Source organism: Mangifera indica, chromosome 1 (genome assembly GCF_011075055.1).
Source record: "Mangifera indica cultivar Alphonso chromosome 1, CATAS_Mindica_2.1, whole genome shotgun sequence".
Taxonomy (NCBI): domain Eukaryota; kingdom Viridiplantae; phylum Streptophyta; class Magnoliopsida; order Sapindales; family Anacardiaceae; genus Mangifera; species Mangifera indica.
In genome coordinates, this window is record NC_058137.1 from 24,323,764 (window position 1) to 24,340,891 (window position 17,128).

The 17,128-nt window shown below is 34.3% G+C and overlaps 3 protein-coding genes across 3 annotated transcripts; 2 read left to right on the plus strand and 1 right to left on the minus strand.

Moving 5' to 3' along the window:
• The first annotated feature begins 814 nt into the window (after positions 1-814).
• Positions 815-2,555, plus strand: LOC123230128 (serine/threonine-protein kinase WAG1-like). The gene has a single exon (XM_044656260.1). The coding sequence runs from the start codon at positions 940-942 to the stop codon at positions 2,401-2,403; it is 1,464 nt and encodes a 487-aa protein (XP_044512195.1). The 5' UTR covers positions 815-939; the 3' UTR covers positions 2,404-2,555.
• A 3,837-nt stretch (positions 2,556-6,392) lies between these two features.
• On the plus strand, positions 6,393-10,926 carry LOC123228657 (leucine-rich repeat receptor-like serine/threonine-protein kinase At1g17230). The gene is made up of 3 exons (XM_044654117.1): positions 6,393-9,861; positions 10,107-10,472; positions 10,745-10,926. Exons 1-3 carry the CDS (start codon positions 6,936-6,938, stop codon positions 10,759-10,761), a joined length of 3,309 nt encoding a protein of 1,102 aa, XP_044510052.1. The 5' UTR covers positions 6,393-6,935; the 3' UTR covers positions 10,762-10,926.
• A 1,961-nt stretch (positions 10,927-12,887) lies between these two features.
• Positions 12,888-14,696, minus strand: LOC123228710 (probable glutathione S-transferase). The gene is made up of 2 exons (XM_044654184.1): positions 14,328-14,696; positions 12,888-13,442 (listed from the first exon to the last, which is right to left on the minus strand). Exons 1-2 carry the CDS (start codon positions 14,646-14,648, stop codon positions 13,098-13,100), a joined length of 666 nt encoding a protein of 221 aa, XP_044510119.1. The 5' UTR covers positions 14,649-14,696; the 3' UTR covers positions 12,888-13,097.
• Positions 14,697-17,128: the final 2,432 nt, after the last annotated feature.

Consider the following 17,128-nt stretch of genomic DNA (forward strand, 5'->3'; position numbering starts at 1 on the left):
AGAGGTGATTTTTTCCCGTAGAGATGAGGGAAAAAATTTTCTTTACAAAGAGAATATAAAGAATCATTTTCATCTCAAAAATAGGGACACAAAGATGATAATTGAGACCCTCTCCCCAGTTTTTCCATTGTCATCCCTATTAAAAATTAAATAATTAATTAATGTGGTACTTAATTTTAATGAAGGCATAATTAATCACACCTACTAATCCATATTTTACAAAATTAGATCTATATAACGTATAAATTTGATATCTCAAAACCGTTATAAATTCTAAATTCTAACTTCTACCAATAAGAATCTTTTGTACTGTCAAACTGTAAATCATTAATTAAGAATTATAAAAAGGTAATTAAGAGAAAATGAATTATTAAACAATAATGATAATAATAATAAATGGAAGAGGAACAAGATCTGCATGCGGAAATGTGAAAGAAGAAGCTGAAGAAACGAAACTTATAGTGAAGGGCATATTATGCAAAATAATATGGCCGTTGCCTCCCTCCTTATTTTCATTATTAAATTTAAATTTCGCATCTACCAATAAGTAAAAATTAACGTGGTTACTCTTCCTAATCTGGCAGCCGCCTTCAATTCAATTTCCAATTTAATTAAATTTATTTTTTATTCGTAGTCCACACTTACGACTCCCCTGTTCATATTTCACCAATAAGAAATTTTTGTAAATTATTTTTATATAAATAATAAATTAAAATAAAAAATAAAAAATAACTTTTCTCGATGATCAAAAAATCAAAAGGGTCAAGTCAACCTACTGCCATTGTTATTCATCTAATCTCTCTCCTTCTCTTTCCACTCTATTGCGGATGGATCAACTAAACTCTTTATTTAATTCACTTTCCATCAATTTTCCTCTCCATCTCTCTTCCCGTTTATAAACAACTCCACTTCCCTCACACATACCCACAATTTGTCGCCATGGACGACGAAACCTGCTTCCCCGACACTGATCTCGATCTCAGCTTCACCTCCACCGCCACCGACCGCACCTTCGCCTCCTCCAGCGCCCGGTCTAGTCTCGCTCTCAGCTTCAACGAATCCATCCTTTACTCCAACGCCTCAACGCCTTCAAACACCAACGCCGCTGCAAATACAACAGTAAGTCGTAAATGGGATCCTCATTGGTCAGCTATTAAGGCGGCCACGACGCTCTCATCCGACGGGAAGCTCCACCTTAAGCAGCTCAAACTTGTCCGCCACCTTGGCACGGGAAACCTAGGCAGAGTCTTCCTCTGCCACCTGAGAGATTGCAGCACGTCGACGTTCGCGCTCAAAGTCATCGACAAAAATTCCCTCAGTTCCAAGAAACTCTCTCACGTTCAAATGGAGGCCGATGTTCTCTCCATGCTCGACCACCCGTTTCTCCCCACACTCTACGCCCACCTCGAAGTCTCACACTACACTTGTTTACTAATCGACTACTGCCCCAACGGCGACCTCCACTCTCTCCTCCACAAACAGCCCCGCAACCGCTTCTCAATCAAAGCCGTCAAATTCTTCGCTGCGGAAACGCTGGTCGCTTTGGAATATCTCCACGCTCTCGGCATCGTTTATCGCGATCTGAAACCGGAGAACATTCTTCTACGCGAGGATGGACACATCATGTTATCGGATTTCGATTTGTGTTTCAAAGCTGACGTGGTTCCCACTATTCAAAACCGGGCTCATCGGATAAGCGATAAGTTCCGACGCAGAAAGAACCGGTGCAATTGTTTCGGCTCAGCCTCGAACCACCGCGAACTGATTGAAATGGAGGAGGAGTTTGTGGCGGAGCCGGTGACGGCATTTTCAAAGTCTTGTGTTGGTACGCATGAGTATTTGGCGCCGGAGTTGGTTTCTGGCAAGGGTCACGGTAACGGAGTAGATTGGTGGGCGTTCGGGATTCTTATACACGAATTGTTGTACGGTGCGACGCCGTTGAAGGGAGAAAGCAAAGAGAGCACACTGCGCAATATAGTATCGACCAAAGAGGTGAAAATCCACGTGGACGAAAATGAAGAGGAAGGAGTGGCAGAAGCTCGAGATTTAATTGAGAAGCTGTTAGTGAAGGACCCATGGAGGAGGCTAGGATGTGCCAGGGGTGCGACGGAGATTAAACGTCACCCATTTTTTGACGGGGTTAAGTGGCCGTTAATAAGGAACTACAAGCCTCCGGAAGTTCGAGGGCTGGTGAGAAGAACCAGGTCGCACGTGAGTGGCACGGTTAATACTGTCACCCACAAGAACAGGCGGTGCTGGTGGAAGAAAATTTTCCTTTTAGGGAAGAAAAACAATAAGGGATTTAAAAGTAATTTATTTAATTTAAATCACCAACAAAATTACAGTAATTACTATAAATATTCCTACGTTAATAATAGTAATAAAAATGGGAAATTATTTTAGTTTTTATTTTTTTTAATTAGATCAGAAAATTTAGTGAGTTTTGGATGGTAAAGAAGAGGGAGGTTTGAGGGATTTTTATTTTTTTTTAATACAAGGATGTGATTTATTGTATATTAATAAAAAACTATATATAAGATTAATTTTTAGTTGCTTATGTTTTGGAATTTTCTTTACTCTTCATTGTTAAGGTGATGAAACTCAAATATCCAAAACGTTTATTTTGATGCTTGTAACCATTAATATATGAGAATAAACATGATATTACTAAGCTCTTTGGTGCATAGCATAAGGTATAACGGTGCATTTGGTCACAAAAAATCATGAATATTATTGAGATAGATTATTATAAAGATTATTAAATATAAATTAATATTATATTTGGTTGTTTAAATAATTTGTGTATTTAGTTAACATAATATAATAGTACCAAATACTTAAATAGTCCCTTGAAGGGCAAAGAATTATTTTCCATCCAAATTTTAGTTTAATCTTAAAATAATAACCGTGGTAATTTAAAAACTTAAATACTTACTTATAAGCTAATTTCTATTAAATTTTTTTTGTTAGAAACAGAGATAAAATTATTATTTTATTATTAAACTTTAAAATCTTAAAAAACTATATCATTTTACTCATATAGTTTAAAAATCTAATAATTTTCTTCTAAAATTAAGTTTTAAAAAGTTATTATTTCTCCTCCTAAGGGGCCGTTCGGTTCTAATTTTTTAATATTACCTTAGTAATTTATCTTTTATTCTTTTGTTTGGTTTGTTAGTTACAGTAATATTTTATTATCAATGCTGATGTGACAGGTAATATAGGTGGTAATCAGATTACCACCTTCACCTTAGGTATTTAAAGATTATTAAGGTAATATTGATTTTATTATAATCATATTATTATTTATTAATTTTTTGAGACAAAAATAAATTTATTTTTAATTAATATGACAAATAATATAAAAAATATTTAAAAATAATTATATTCAAGGGCATTTAAGTAAAATGATTTACTATTAATCTTTTATTATTTTTAACCAAACACAATAATTATTTATACTTACCAAATTTTATCAAACATAGTAATCAGGGATAAAATCATTTATATCAAACAAATTATTTATATCAAATTATACCTACCAAATTATTTATATCAAACAAAATGCTAACTTATGTTAACATTTTTTTGTTAGAAACATGGATAAAATTATTATTTTATCATTAAACTTTAAAAGTTTAAAAAACTATTTTCTAACAAACAAATCTAATAAATCATTGATAGATGAAACAACAGGAGGAAATAGTAACTTTTTAAACTGTCGCATATTATAATTTTCCCCTAGAATATATGTCTGATTTAAAAAGCGACATCTCTAGCTCATGGGTGGGTTTTTGAATTTTTAAACTATTATGAGTATTATTTTAAGGTTGAATTAAAATTTAAAGGGAAAATAATCCTTTGCCTTTGAAAGAGTCAGCATGAGTAATAGTATGATTCGAAAACCAATAATATATGAATTAGTGCACAAGTCACTTTATAATCAACACTATTAACCAACGAAATTTGAACATGTTAAAGGAATTAAGCACTTGAAAAACAAACTTACAGAAAGAAAACGAAATTTTATGTAGTTCAACAAGTCCCATTTTCATAAGACAAAAAAAAAAAAAAAAAAAGGGGTTGCCATATAATAGTCATTCCATGAAGTAAATACCCTAGGCATAGCAACCCTCAAAATATCAATCCATGGAAATTATATAACCTTAACGCGTTATCTCTTAGCGACAAACACAACAAAAAACCAAAGAAATGATCTACATCCCAAATGGGCTTAGGAGCACAACATCGATTGACTTGGTATTTCTTAGGTTTTTTTCTCTCTTCTCTTTTTTTGACGTTGTCATCGGCTAGTTTTCTTTTCCTCCCCTTTCATTATAATTTTTGATGTCTTCTCCTCATCTTTATCACATGACAAAGATATTGTTTTCGTCTTTTTCCAATTTACAATCACTGTACCATGTAAAATCAAAAGTTTTGATCTTTCACTTGAAATCTCGTATTTTTACCATTCACACTATCTATTAGAAAAAAACAAAATCGTGCTCTTTGATATGTTTACGCAGAATTCCCATGTAGCCAAGTAGACTCACCCAAAACGTGACCAAACTAATGGACTTTGGAACCCAAGATCCTCATCCAAATGAGCTTAGGACACAACAACAGTTGGGCCTTTAGGCCCAATAGCAAGAGATCCAACATAAAGCTTTGCTATAACCAAAGATAAAATCCCATTTCCTAGTGGAAAAGAAAAAGACGAAACTAAAAACTGAAAAACAGGCACATATTATACACTCCATAAGGTCAAAAGATATATCAATCTAAAGGAGGCTAATAGTACTTCCACTTACTAGTGACGGTTTTTCATTATTGCCATTTCCACCAATACTGCAATTTCAAGAAACATAATTAGATATTTCATCATTTATGATTTTAAATTTATACTGCAAGCTTTAAAATACCATAAATATGTTGCATAATTAATTTTTAATTTATTCATCTACAAAAACAAGTAACATTTAACACTTGGTTATTAGCCCCACTTTGATATAAGTGACATTATTAATGTTCTTGACCATACATGATTTTAGTAATTATGTTAACAATCATTAACAATGAGTAATTAAGAACTATTTATAAGTATAATTCAAGGGATTTATCATGGTTCGATCTAGGCTATATCGAACTAGGTAAGCATGTCATGACACTATGAGGGAGGAGATGGTGATTGTTTGGAGAAATGGTAACAAAGATGATTCAGATTTTAGTTGTTTTGGTAAAGTGAATGTTTGAGAGAACAAAAAAGGAAAGATACAACTTTATGAGAGAAGTGGGAGGCTTTGGTCGAGATGGTGGTGGTAATAGAAGCGAGGAAAAGGGATTAGGTGAGAGGGAAAATGAAATTGTTCAAGGGAATAAGAGAGGAAGGAGAAAGGTTTTAATATGAAATAATACGATCATTGTATCAACACTAAATTTTGAGCTAAGGTTTAAGTAGAAAAATGTGATTTATACATTTGTATTAGACTAAATCTAAGTGAAAATATTTGAGAGAATAAGAAATAAAGAATACAATTTCATAAGAGAAGTGAGACGCTTTAATCGAGGAGGTGGTGGTGGCAACAAAAGTGGAGAAAATGAAAGGGTAGAAGGTGATAGAGAAAATGAAACTTAGGGGTTGAGAGAGAAAGGAGAGACGTTTAATATGAAATAACATGATAATTATACTCATCTTATAATGTATTGATTCGACCGTCATTCTATCATAAAATTTAATAATTGTTTAAAGAAATTTGAATTATTATTTTCATATTTAAAATCTCACTATTTTATTATCTTTTTGAGGAACAAAATTTTTATGAAAGTGTGATTTATACATATGTTTTAGACCAAATTTAGGAGGAGAAAATGTAAGTCACTTCTAAAAGAAGAACACCTAACATCATTTGATCTTAATAATATGTAAATAAAAATAGAAAAGTAATCATATTTAACTTTTGTCATAGATTTTAGCACGATGGAGTGGCAGATTGCATATTTTAGATGAAATCAGTTGTGATGGGTAAACAGTGTTGAAGAGATTTTAGAGAAGCCTCTGGTAATCATGCTAGTTGGAGCTTCAAAACTGGTCATTTTCTCTTAATTCTCCAAAAATATCCATAGATTTTCATCACACCTACTGCTTACAAGATTTTTACTTTTAAGTTTGACTGAACTTCATGCAAAAAAAAAAATGTTGACGTGGAGAAGAAGGTGACAATCTTACATGGTAAGCACTCACAGTAGCAGTCGGCAAGGCCTTGATGAAGAAGATACCAACATCAACCCACTATAAACACAATGGCCATAAAAGTCTATACCGAAATTATGATTTTACAGAAACCATTATCCATCACCACCTTTAACTCCCCCATTTTCTCAGGCTCAGCAACTCTTCTCGAAGAAACATCATGATCCTCCAATTTCCACGTTTCGTCTCTTTCAATTCTTCAACTCTCCTTCACATTTTATCAACCCCCCAAAAGAAGAAGAGGCACTTTGCTGTAAAGTGTAGCGTTGACTCTAAAAGCTGTTTTTCACTGCTCAGTGATCGTGACTTTCACGGTTTTTTGCCGCCTTCAATCAACCTGTCAATCAATCACTCAATACCATTCTTTTGTTTCACATTTATTTCTTGTTTGCGTTTTGTTTTGGTTTTGGTTTTGGCCTCTTTATCTCTTTCTCTTCCTGAAGATTGGTTGATGTCTTTATCTCTTTCTCTTTCTCTCCTGGCTTCATTAATTGCTTCTGACCTCTGTTCGTGCCTGTTAATTTTCTTCTTCTGCCTCTTTAGCTTTATGGGTCAGTTGGGCATCACTTACTTTTAGTTATATAGTTAGACATTTAGAGCCTATCATGCCTTGGGGGTTTGTTTATTTAATGCTGTGCAATCTTTTCTCATTGGAATTGCTTCTTTGCTTTTTATTTAATCATAAATGGCAAGGCAGGGGATTTCCCATTTCAAAAAGCTATTGTTTTCCTTGGTATTGATGTTCTATTTTCATTTAGTAACATCTTTAAATGACGAGGGTGTTTCTCTTCTCGAGTTTAAAACTTCTCTTATTGACTCTAACAACAATCTTCAAAGCTGGAATTCGTCAGATTTCACTCCCTGCAATTGGGTTGGTGTGATTTGTACTGATTATAAGGTAGTTTCTGTAAATCTTCATGGCCTCAATTTATCTGGTAATATATCTCCAAGCATTTGTAATCTTTCCCAATTAGTTGAGTTTAATGTGTCTCAGAACTTCATTTCTGGTCCTATTCATAGTGATCTTGGTCGTTGTAGAAATTTACAGATTCTTGACCTTTGCACAAATAGACTTCATGGAGTAGTACCAAACCAATTGCTTGTGATTAGTCCTCTCAGAAAGCTTTCCCTGTGTGAGAACTACATTAATGGTGAAATTCCTAGGGAGATTGGAAATTTAACTTCACTAGAAGAATTGGTAATCTACAGTAATAATCTTACTGGTTCAATTCCTGTGTCAATCAGTAAGTTGAGGAAACTTAGAGTTATCAGGGCAGGTCATAATTCTCTCTCTGGTTCAATACCACCAGAAATCAGTGAGTGTGAGAGTTTAGAGGTTTTGGGGTTTTCCCAGAATAGTCTAGAAGGTAATATTCCCAGTGAGCTTCAGAAGCTTAAGAGTCTTACTGAATTGAACTTTTGGCAAAATCATTTATCTGGTGAGATTCCTGCTACAATTGGGAATATTCATAGCCTTCAGTTACTTGCTTTGCATGTAAATTCTTTCAGTGGAGCACTTCCAAAAGAGCTTGGGAAGTTATCCCGGCTAAAAAAATTGTACATTTATACCAATCAGTTCAATGGAACAATTCCTCGTGAACTAGGGAATTGCACAAGTGCTCTTGAGATAGATCTTTCTGAAAATCGGTTCAGTGGGTTCATCCCTGCAGAGTTGGGTCGGATTCCTAATCTTCTCCTGCTTCATCTGTTTGAAAACCTCCTCCAGGGAAGTATTCCTGGGGAGCTCGGGCAGTTAAAACAGCTTCAAAGATTAGACTTGTCTATAAATAATTTGACGGGTTCAATTCCTCTTGAGTTTCAAAACCTTACATATTTACAAAATTTTCAACTCTTTGACAATTGTCTTGAGGGAACTATCCCGCCTCTCATTGGGGCTAGGAGTCATCTCACTGTTCTTGACATGTCTATGAATAATCTTGTCGGCAGTATACCTCCACACCTTTGCAGGTATCAAAAATTGATGTTTTTGAGCCTTGGCTCAAATAGATTGTCTGGAAACATTCCCCATGGCCTAAAGACATGCAAGTCTCTTATCCAGCTAATGCTAGGAGACAACCAGCTTACAGGCAGCCTCCCTGTTCAAGTATATAATCTTCAAAACCTTTCTGCTCTCGAGCTTTATCAGAATCGGTTCTCTGGTCCAATACCCCCAGAGATTGGCAACCTTCCAAATTTAGAGAGGTTGCTTTTATCAGATAACTATTTTGTTGGTCACATTCCTCCTGAAATCAGAAATCTGGTGCAACTTGTGACATTTAACATTTCTTCAAATAAGCTCTCTGGGAATATTCCTCATGAACTGGGGGATTGTAGAAAACTCCAGAGACTTGATCTTAGTAGAAACCAATTCACTGGCTCTCTACCGGAAGAACTTGGAAAGTTAGTGAATCTTGAACTCTTAAAGCTCTCTGATAACAAATTGACTGGCACAATCCCGAGTGCCTTGGGGAATTTGTCCCGACTCACGGAATTACAAATGGGTGGTAATTCTTTCTCTGGCAGCATCCCTGTTGCTCTTGGCCAGCTCACAGCTCTTCAAATTTCACTCAACATTAGCCATAATGATCTTTCTGGTATGATTCCTGGTGATTTGGGGAAGTTGCAGATGTTGGAATCTCTCTTCTTGAATGATAATCAGCTTTCTGGTGAAATTCCTGCATCAATGGGTGATATGATGAGCCTCCTCGTCTGCAATCTTTCAAATAACAACTTGGTAGGAAATGTGCCAAACACTTCTGTATTTCGGAGAATAGATTCATCAAATTTTGCTGGAAATCCTGGCTTGTGCATTCTGAGTTCAGACCATTGTCCTCAATCTCGATATTCATCACATACTCCTAAACCAAGCTGGATAAAGAAGGGTTCAAATGAAGAAAAGTTAGTGAGCATTGTTTCTGTGGTCGTTGGTTTACTTTCTTTGTTCTTTATTGTTGGCATTTGTTTTGCTATGAGACACCAAAAGCCTGCCTTTGTTACCCTTGATGATCGAAAGAAGCCTGATGTGCTAGATAACTATTACTTTCCCAAGGAAGGATTCACATATCAAGACCTTCTGGAAGCAACTGGCAATTTTTCAGAAACTGCTGTGATTGGAAGGGGAGCTTGTGGCACTGTCTATAAGGCTAATATGGCTGATGGTGAGGTGATTGCTGTCAAGAAGCTGAATTCTCGTGGTGATGGAGCTACTGCTGACAGCAGTTTCCTTGCTGAGATATCAACCCTTGGAAAGATTAGTCATCGAAACATTGTGAAACTTTATGGTTTCTGCTATCACCAAGACTCTAATCTTCTCTTATATGAGTACATGGCAAACGGCAGTCTTGGAGAACAGCTTCATAGCAATGAACAAACATGTCAACTGGATTGGGATGCTCGATATAGAATTGCCCTTGGAGCAGCAGAGGGCCTGTGTTATCTTCATTGTGATTGTAGGCCTCATATCATTCACCGAGATATTAAGTCAAACAACATTTTATTGGATGAAGTGCTTCAGGCTCATGTTGGAGACTTTGGCTTGGCAAAGTTGATTGACTTACCCTCCTCAAAATCTATGTCTGCTGTTGCAGGTTCATATGGTTACATTGCTCCAGGTAATATTATCATCTATCCTGTCTCCCAATCTACACTCAATTTTTCCTCATATTTAATGGCTCATACATATCTCACATAATTTATGATACAAAGAACTTGCTTGAGTGTTTGCTTTCCCTGGCCAAGTTTGAATTGAATTTCATTGAAATATTGTACAAAAATAAACTATTGTCACTTGAAAACATACTTGTATTGGGGTTTAATACTTGTTCTCATCTTAATAATTGCTTGATTTTCATTCCAGAATATGCTTACACAATGAAAGTGACAGAGAAATGCGACATCTATAGTTTTGGGGTTGTTCTGTTGGAACTAATAACCGGGAGGTCTCCAGTTCAGCCTCTTGAGCAGGGAGGAGACCTGGTCAGTTGGGTAAGAAGATCAATTCACCACAGGGTGCCCACCTCCGAAATGTTTGACAAGAGGATCGACCTTAGTAGGAAAAGGACAATCGAGGAGATGGCTTTAGTTCTGAAGATTGCATTGTTCTGCACCAGTACTTCACCGCTCCATAGGCCAACCATGAGAGAGGTCATTGCAATGATGATTGATGCTAGGGAGGCTGTGAGTCTTCCATCATCGCCAACAACATCAGAATCTCCTTTAGAAGGTTAGAAAGATGATTTCTTTCTCTGTTTCTTTTCTTAATGTGAAATGTATGAAAAGCAAAAACACAGTAAATCATGCAAATTAAGATTCCTATGTTTCTCTTCCAATCAAATCATAAAAGATTCATCTGAATTCTTGCCTATATCAGCTTGCAAGTTTGACAGCCTGAATGATAGTAATGATTATGATTCAATATGGTCATTATTTTGTTGTTGAGAAGATTGAATGTGCAAAGAACTAACAGCAGTACATATAATTTTTTGAGTTTTGCAGACTCCATGGAATCATAAGCTCCATGTCCTCCACCAAGAGAGTACCGTCAGATTCATGAGGAATATGCAACCGGCAGGAGAGTGAATGTATTCTCATTAGCTCATTGAATTTGTATAAACTGAATAAATTGCTCTAATTTTAGCCAAAATATCGTTAGAAAGCAAATATATTAATTATCTATACATTGCTCCCCAATATTCATAAATTATACCTCTGCAATGTTTGGAACATCCATTCAGTATCAACAAGAATGATTAATGAGGAATAACACATCATATGATAAAGTTTATTTATTTAATATATTTGGAAAAGATGATTGAAGTATGATATGACCGAATCCTCTGGTTAATCACCCGCACGTCTGCAATGGTTCCATAACTGTAGATTTCAAGTCATATGCCACTAATTAAAGCAAAGTTATACAGAGAAACTGAGCAAGGGAGTGGTGGGAATTAAGGGTAGGTGGAAGAGGGGAGAAATTTTGGGTCTTTCGTAGCGGAGTTGAGGAGGCAACGGAAAGTAAGCGACTAGATTACTAGGCCATATGACCATGTCACACCCAATGTTTGATGACATACATGCTTACCCATGAAGTTTGAAAAAGCTAATTTATTGCCTATTTATTAAAATAAAAAATTAACTTTAACAATTAAGGGATGTTTATATCACTTTATCTAAATATTATTATTAAAATATTATATACTATTATTTTGTCTCAATGTTTATGTTTAAAATATTACGATAACATTTATATCAAAATAATTGTACTATAAAAAATATTATGAAAGTGTAAATTGTTTTTCTTATCTTGTTTGGAAAACCAGGCCTCACCACCCCAAGTATTATTTCGACAAAATCGTGTCATGTCAGTTGCAATTTGCTATTGTTTAACACATGACTTGTTTTTTTTATGGCAAACGTCATTGGTGACTTCTTTTCTATTTTTAATCCATTTTTTTTTTGTAATTATTAATCTAAAATTAATAAAAATCAAGAATGAAAATATGTTTAATAATTTTTAGGGAAAATAACTCATTTCCACCCAAATTTTAGTCTAATTTATAAATTATATCTATGACAAATAAAAAATTTAAATACCTATCCATAGACTAATTGTCATCTAAATTTTTAATTAAAAGTAAGGGTAAAGTCATTATTTCACTTATAAACTTTAAAACTTTAAAATTTATATCATTTCCCCTCTCCCAAATTTTAAAAACTAAACATAAACCTATTCTCAAAGTTTAGATTTCATTTATAGAGTTTGTTTCATTTTACTTATAAACTTTAAAACTTTGAAATTTATATCATTTCTCCTCTCCCAGATTTTAAAAACTAAACATCAACCCATTCTCAAAGTTTAGAAAAGTTTAGATTTCGCTTTTAGAGTTTGTTTCATTTTCCAGCCACCATCATTCCGATCGATGGTCGACGTTTTTCATCAATCTTTCATGTCCAATTATGAAGAATGATGAAGAGCAGTCGTTTAGACATGACAACTAAGCATCATCTTTCGTTGTCTAGAAGACCCAACGAAGGATGATGAGTCATCTTTTGTCGTCGAGTCTTCCTAATATGGATGATACTTTGTCATCTAAATCTAGACGATAAAGAGTCATTTTTTTGTCAAAGAAGACCCTTGCTTCTCTCCAGTCATCGACCGATTTTTTCAGTCATTGAAGATGAAACCTAAAAAGAAGAAAAAAATGAATTTTTCAAAGTTTAATCATTAGAGGTAAATATAAATTTTTTAAACAAAGGAGAAGAATGATATAAATTTTTTAGGTTTTAAGTTTTATAAATAAAATGATAATTTTATCTCTATTTTTAACTAAAAATTTAGATAATAATTAACTCATAAATAGATGTTTAGGTTTTTTAATCCGTTGTAGATATAATTTTCAATTTAAACTAAAACTTGTTAAGAATTTGTCCTTTCCCCTAATTTTTAAGGGTTGGGGAATTATCAAACTGATTTAATGTACCTTACAAAATTAATGAAAAGGTATTATAGTATTTTTGTCTTCACGGTCATTGTAGCACGTGAACTGTCAAATCCCACTTACACAACTACGATAGATGGAAACCTTTTTTTTTTTTTTTCCTGTAACTTCACGGCACGGGTGAGAAAATATTTTCTTTTCGAGAAAACTCAGTTGATAATGCAATTTACTCAGAACAAACAAAAGGGAAAGACTTTTTACAAAGAAAAGTTGAAAGTTGGTTACAACAAACCATGCATAAGTTTAACACAAGGCCTAAGATGAAGGCTAAAACTAAAAGCCCTTTTATTTTCATAACTTTCTCAAACCAGCATCGACTGTGACTAAAGCAAATCCATACCAGGCCTTTCCTAGTCGATTCCGAACATCTTCTTCAGCTGCAAGACGAACTCGTACACCTTCTGCTTATCGGCAAGTGCCTTCGAAACACTCTCCCTTTCAAGGCACCTCTTGAAGTATGCAGTTAGCTTGGGGCACTCTGCCTCAACGCTGAAGTTGCCACAGGTCTCATACGTATAAAACCAGCAATAGAAAGGAACAAGTGTAATGTCTACATATCCGATGTTTTCACCTCCGAAGTAAGGCTTGTCTCCGAGCTCTCCTTCTAGCACCTTGAGAATATCAATGAATTCCTTCTTAGCCACCTCCTGCGCTTCTCCTTTTGACGACCAGATCTTCCTTCCAGCTTCGTATATCTGCATAGAACAATCCATGGTTTCACTACACAACAACAATCTTCATTTCTACCAGCCCAAATAATATCTTCAGTGATGCATAAGAATCTCAGGACCAGAACTCATCTCAAATCATTAGATACTCAGTACAGTTATTCTTTGGAAATTTGGTTCTTGAAACAAAAATTCTGGATCAATTGAGTGTCACATCAAATTTATTCGATTTCGTGATTGCACCATAACACATATATGTAATTATATACTAAAAAATATATACACATAGTTTTATTTTTATGAAAAACAAGTCGGCAACAAAACAAAACAGCAAATAAGCTAGAAGCTTAATGACCGAGCAGCTATTATTGAAATGAAATGAAATTGATTCTTTGGTAAATTTCATCAACCTAAGCAGGTGAAATTCAGTATTTTGCTCTAAAATTCATTCAAATATCCTTATCTCAAACTTTTACTGTAAACTTAAGCATCAGAAAAATCTGGCAAAAACCCCGAATAATGATAAAGCAATAGAATCTATCTGTTTTTAAACCACAAGATAACGCTAGTTTTAATAGAACTCTTTAAAACAAGTGGAAAACCCTCAGTCTCTTAAAATTTGCCAGAAATTTCCTTGACAAACAAAATAAAATAGATACTCATCAAAGTCTTGATTAAATCAGTCAAAAAACCTTCAAAATTTTCAGGAATCTTCCCGCAAAGAGAACATACAGATCCACCAGTTCTAAAAGTGATCAAACAAAGCCACATAATTCAGTCATAATCATAAACCTCCCTCCTAATATTACCTGAAATTTTCCATGACTTTCTTCAAATTCATCATAAATTCCCCGAAGTTCGATTTATTTATTTTTTTCATTCTTCTAAAGAAAGCAAGTATAAATTCCTTACCTTTTTGTCAACATAATCAACCCAGAACCTGGCTTGAGCTCTCTGGTAAGGATCAGCTGGAAGCAGAGGGGCCTTATTCTTCCACACCTCATCAATATACTGTACAATGATGGTTGATTCACAAATGGGTTTGCCGTTGTGAATGAGAACTGGGACCTTTTTGTGAACCGGGTTCATCTGCAAAAGAAGAGAGCTCTTGTTGTGGACCAAGTCCTCTTCTTCTCTGGACTCATACTTGACTCCTTTCTCCGCTAAAGCAATTCTGCACCTCATCCCAAAAGGGCTTGCCCATAAATCCAACAGAATCAACTCATCCGCCATTTTTGGTCACCAGCAAAGATAAGTTGTGTTTCGGCTGTGTGTTGACGGAAGAGATGAAGAAGTTATATGATACAACTGATTTGATGTGTGGACTGTGTCTGTCAAGTGTCAACCTCTATTTTACACACGTGTTAAGTGCTGACGCCATTCATGCAAACTTTAATTGGAAACTGCTTCAGCCGCAGGTATTTGAAAATTCCAAAAGTTTTAGGTCAAAAGACTTGTTGCCACCCAGTGAACACCATGTGACTCCCGCCAATTCTTTTAAGTCTAAACACCCAACGATAAGACAATTTTTATTAAAATTTGATGTTATTGTTAAAGATAAAATTATTATTTTAATAATAATATAAAAATAACATAAAATTTATTATATTTTTATCTTTAAATTTTAAAAATTAATAACTTTATTTTTATCAAAAAATTTTAAATTTTAAAAAATAGTATTTCTCTTTCTTCCAAATCTCTAAGTTTATTTCCTCTCTCTCCACAATTCTTGCTTTTTTCTTTCGTTTGATTGATCATTTCTTACCATCGGAATGGTTGGCTAGAGCACAACGATGCGACGAAAAGATAAAAATCTTTTCGTCACACGTGAAGAAGAGATTTTTGTCTCTTTATCATATTACCATGCACTAACCGATCATTCTGACAGTGAGAAATGACTGATTGAACAGAGGGAAAAAGCAAGAAGTCGTCGGATGGCTGTTAGAGGAGAGAAAAAACTTAGGCATTTAGAGAGGGGGCAAATATTACTTTTCAAAATTTAAAAATTTAGGGAGGAGTAAAGTTGTTGTTTATTAAACTTAGGAAAAAATATAAAAAAATTTATATTTTTAAATAATATTATTAAAATAGTAATTTTATTCTTAATACTGACTAAAATATTATCTCATAGATAAATATTTAAATTTTTAAAAGTTTAAGGGTATCACAAGGGTTTTACTATACCTTGGGTGGGCATAGTGTTTTAGGCCAAAGTTTTAATAATAAATACAACTACTCCTAAGAAGAAATTTGGCCCGCTTGCCTACCCTAACAACTACGTTGTTGTACGGATAATATGGCTGGTGACGCAGTCGAATCCTTAAAAAGTTTCGAGAATTTGAGTTCCAGATAATGGTTGACAATGGCATTGGGGATTTGAGAGATTGGAGAAATTTGAAGTTTAAATGGTCATAATTTTAAGGCCAAAGGATTATTTCCCACCCAAAGTATGCGCATCTCTCAACTTTCCTTCATTTAATTTCAAAAATCCTATTTATCCACCCATAAATTGTTAAAATTAACTTAGTCCATTAATTATATTATTTTTTTCTTCCCTAAACCCTAAAAACTAACAATTCTTCTTCAACTTAAGTTTTAAAAAAAAAAAATTTTCCCCTTAGGATTTCTAATTTTCAAATTTAAATTCCGATGTTGTTTCTTCCTTTTTAACGACCTCCAGATGATGTTTTTTCTCTCTAGTGTGGCCTCTTTTTGGAGGCTCTCTTATGTTTGGTCATCGACGATCAAGCCCAGGAGAGCTACCAGAAGGAGCCCATGCCAGAGAGGAAGAAATTTGGGTCAACACTCACCGGAATCCAGACCAAAAATGGTGATGAATCTTTGACAACTTTGGATGGTAAATTCTAACGGCTTGAATAATTAAATCAAAATTAAAAAATTGAATGAAAACGATTATGGTATAGTGAAAGTGAATGAATGATTATACTGTATATAGACCATTCAAAACCTCAATAAATTGATATAATATTTATGAATTTGTTTGATATAATCAATTCAATTTTAATAAGATAAAAAAAAAAAAAACCCAGAAAAAACGTCACTCACGTTCCTCTGCTCTGCACCACCCTACTCTCCCATCTCAAATCCATTTGTCCCATATCTCAAGGTGAACATTTTATGTAAGACTTGTTAATTAAAGCTTCCATGCAAGAAGACTAGTGAGCTCAGTAATGTTGAGCCATGCAAATAGGAAAGGAAAATAATAAGTTGAGTCATGTTAATCAAAGCTTCTCAATCTCCTCTATAAGACTCGAAAACAGTCCTTTCATCTGTAATTCTAAACTGAGAATTGGGTACCCTTTTAAGTAATTTGTTAGAAATTGGTTGAGAAAGAATTTGGGGTGGTTGTCAAATTCACGGAGAAGATTCTCGACCAAGTTGTGACTGATATAATAGAGACAAAAACTGTAATCTGATGATCAGCATTAAATTGGTTCGTGGATAAGAATCTGATCTATCCGATAGAAATCGACAAAGGTTTTGGTTTTGGGTTTTTTGTTTTTTAATTGAGTTTTCGGATAAGTTCACCTAACTAGATTTGCCTAGATATTGGGTTTTTTAATAGGTCAAAAGACTTTGTCCCGCCCAAGGTTTAAACCAACCCCGAAAATTCATTTATAAATTTAAAAAATTTAAATACTTATAAATTAATTAATTTTTCTTAAAATTTTTTTTAAAAACAAAGTTTTATC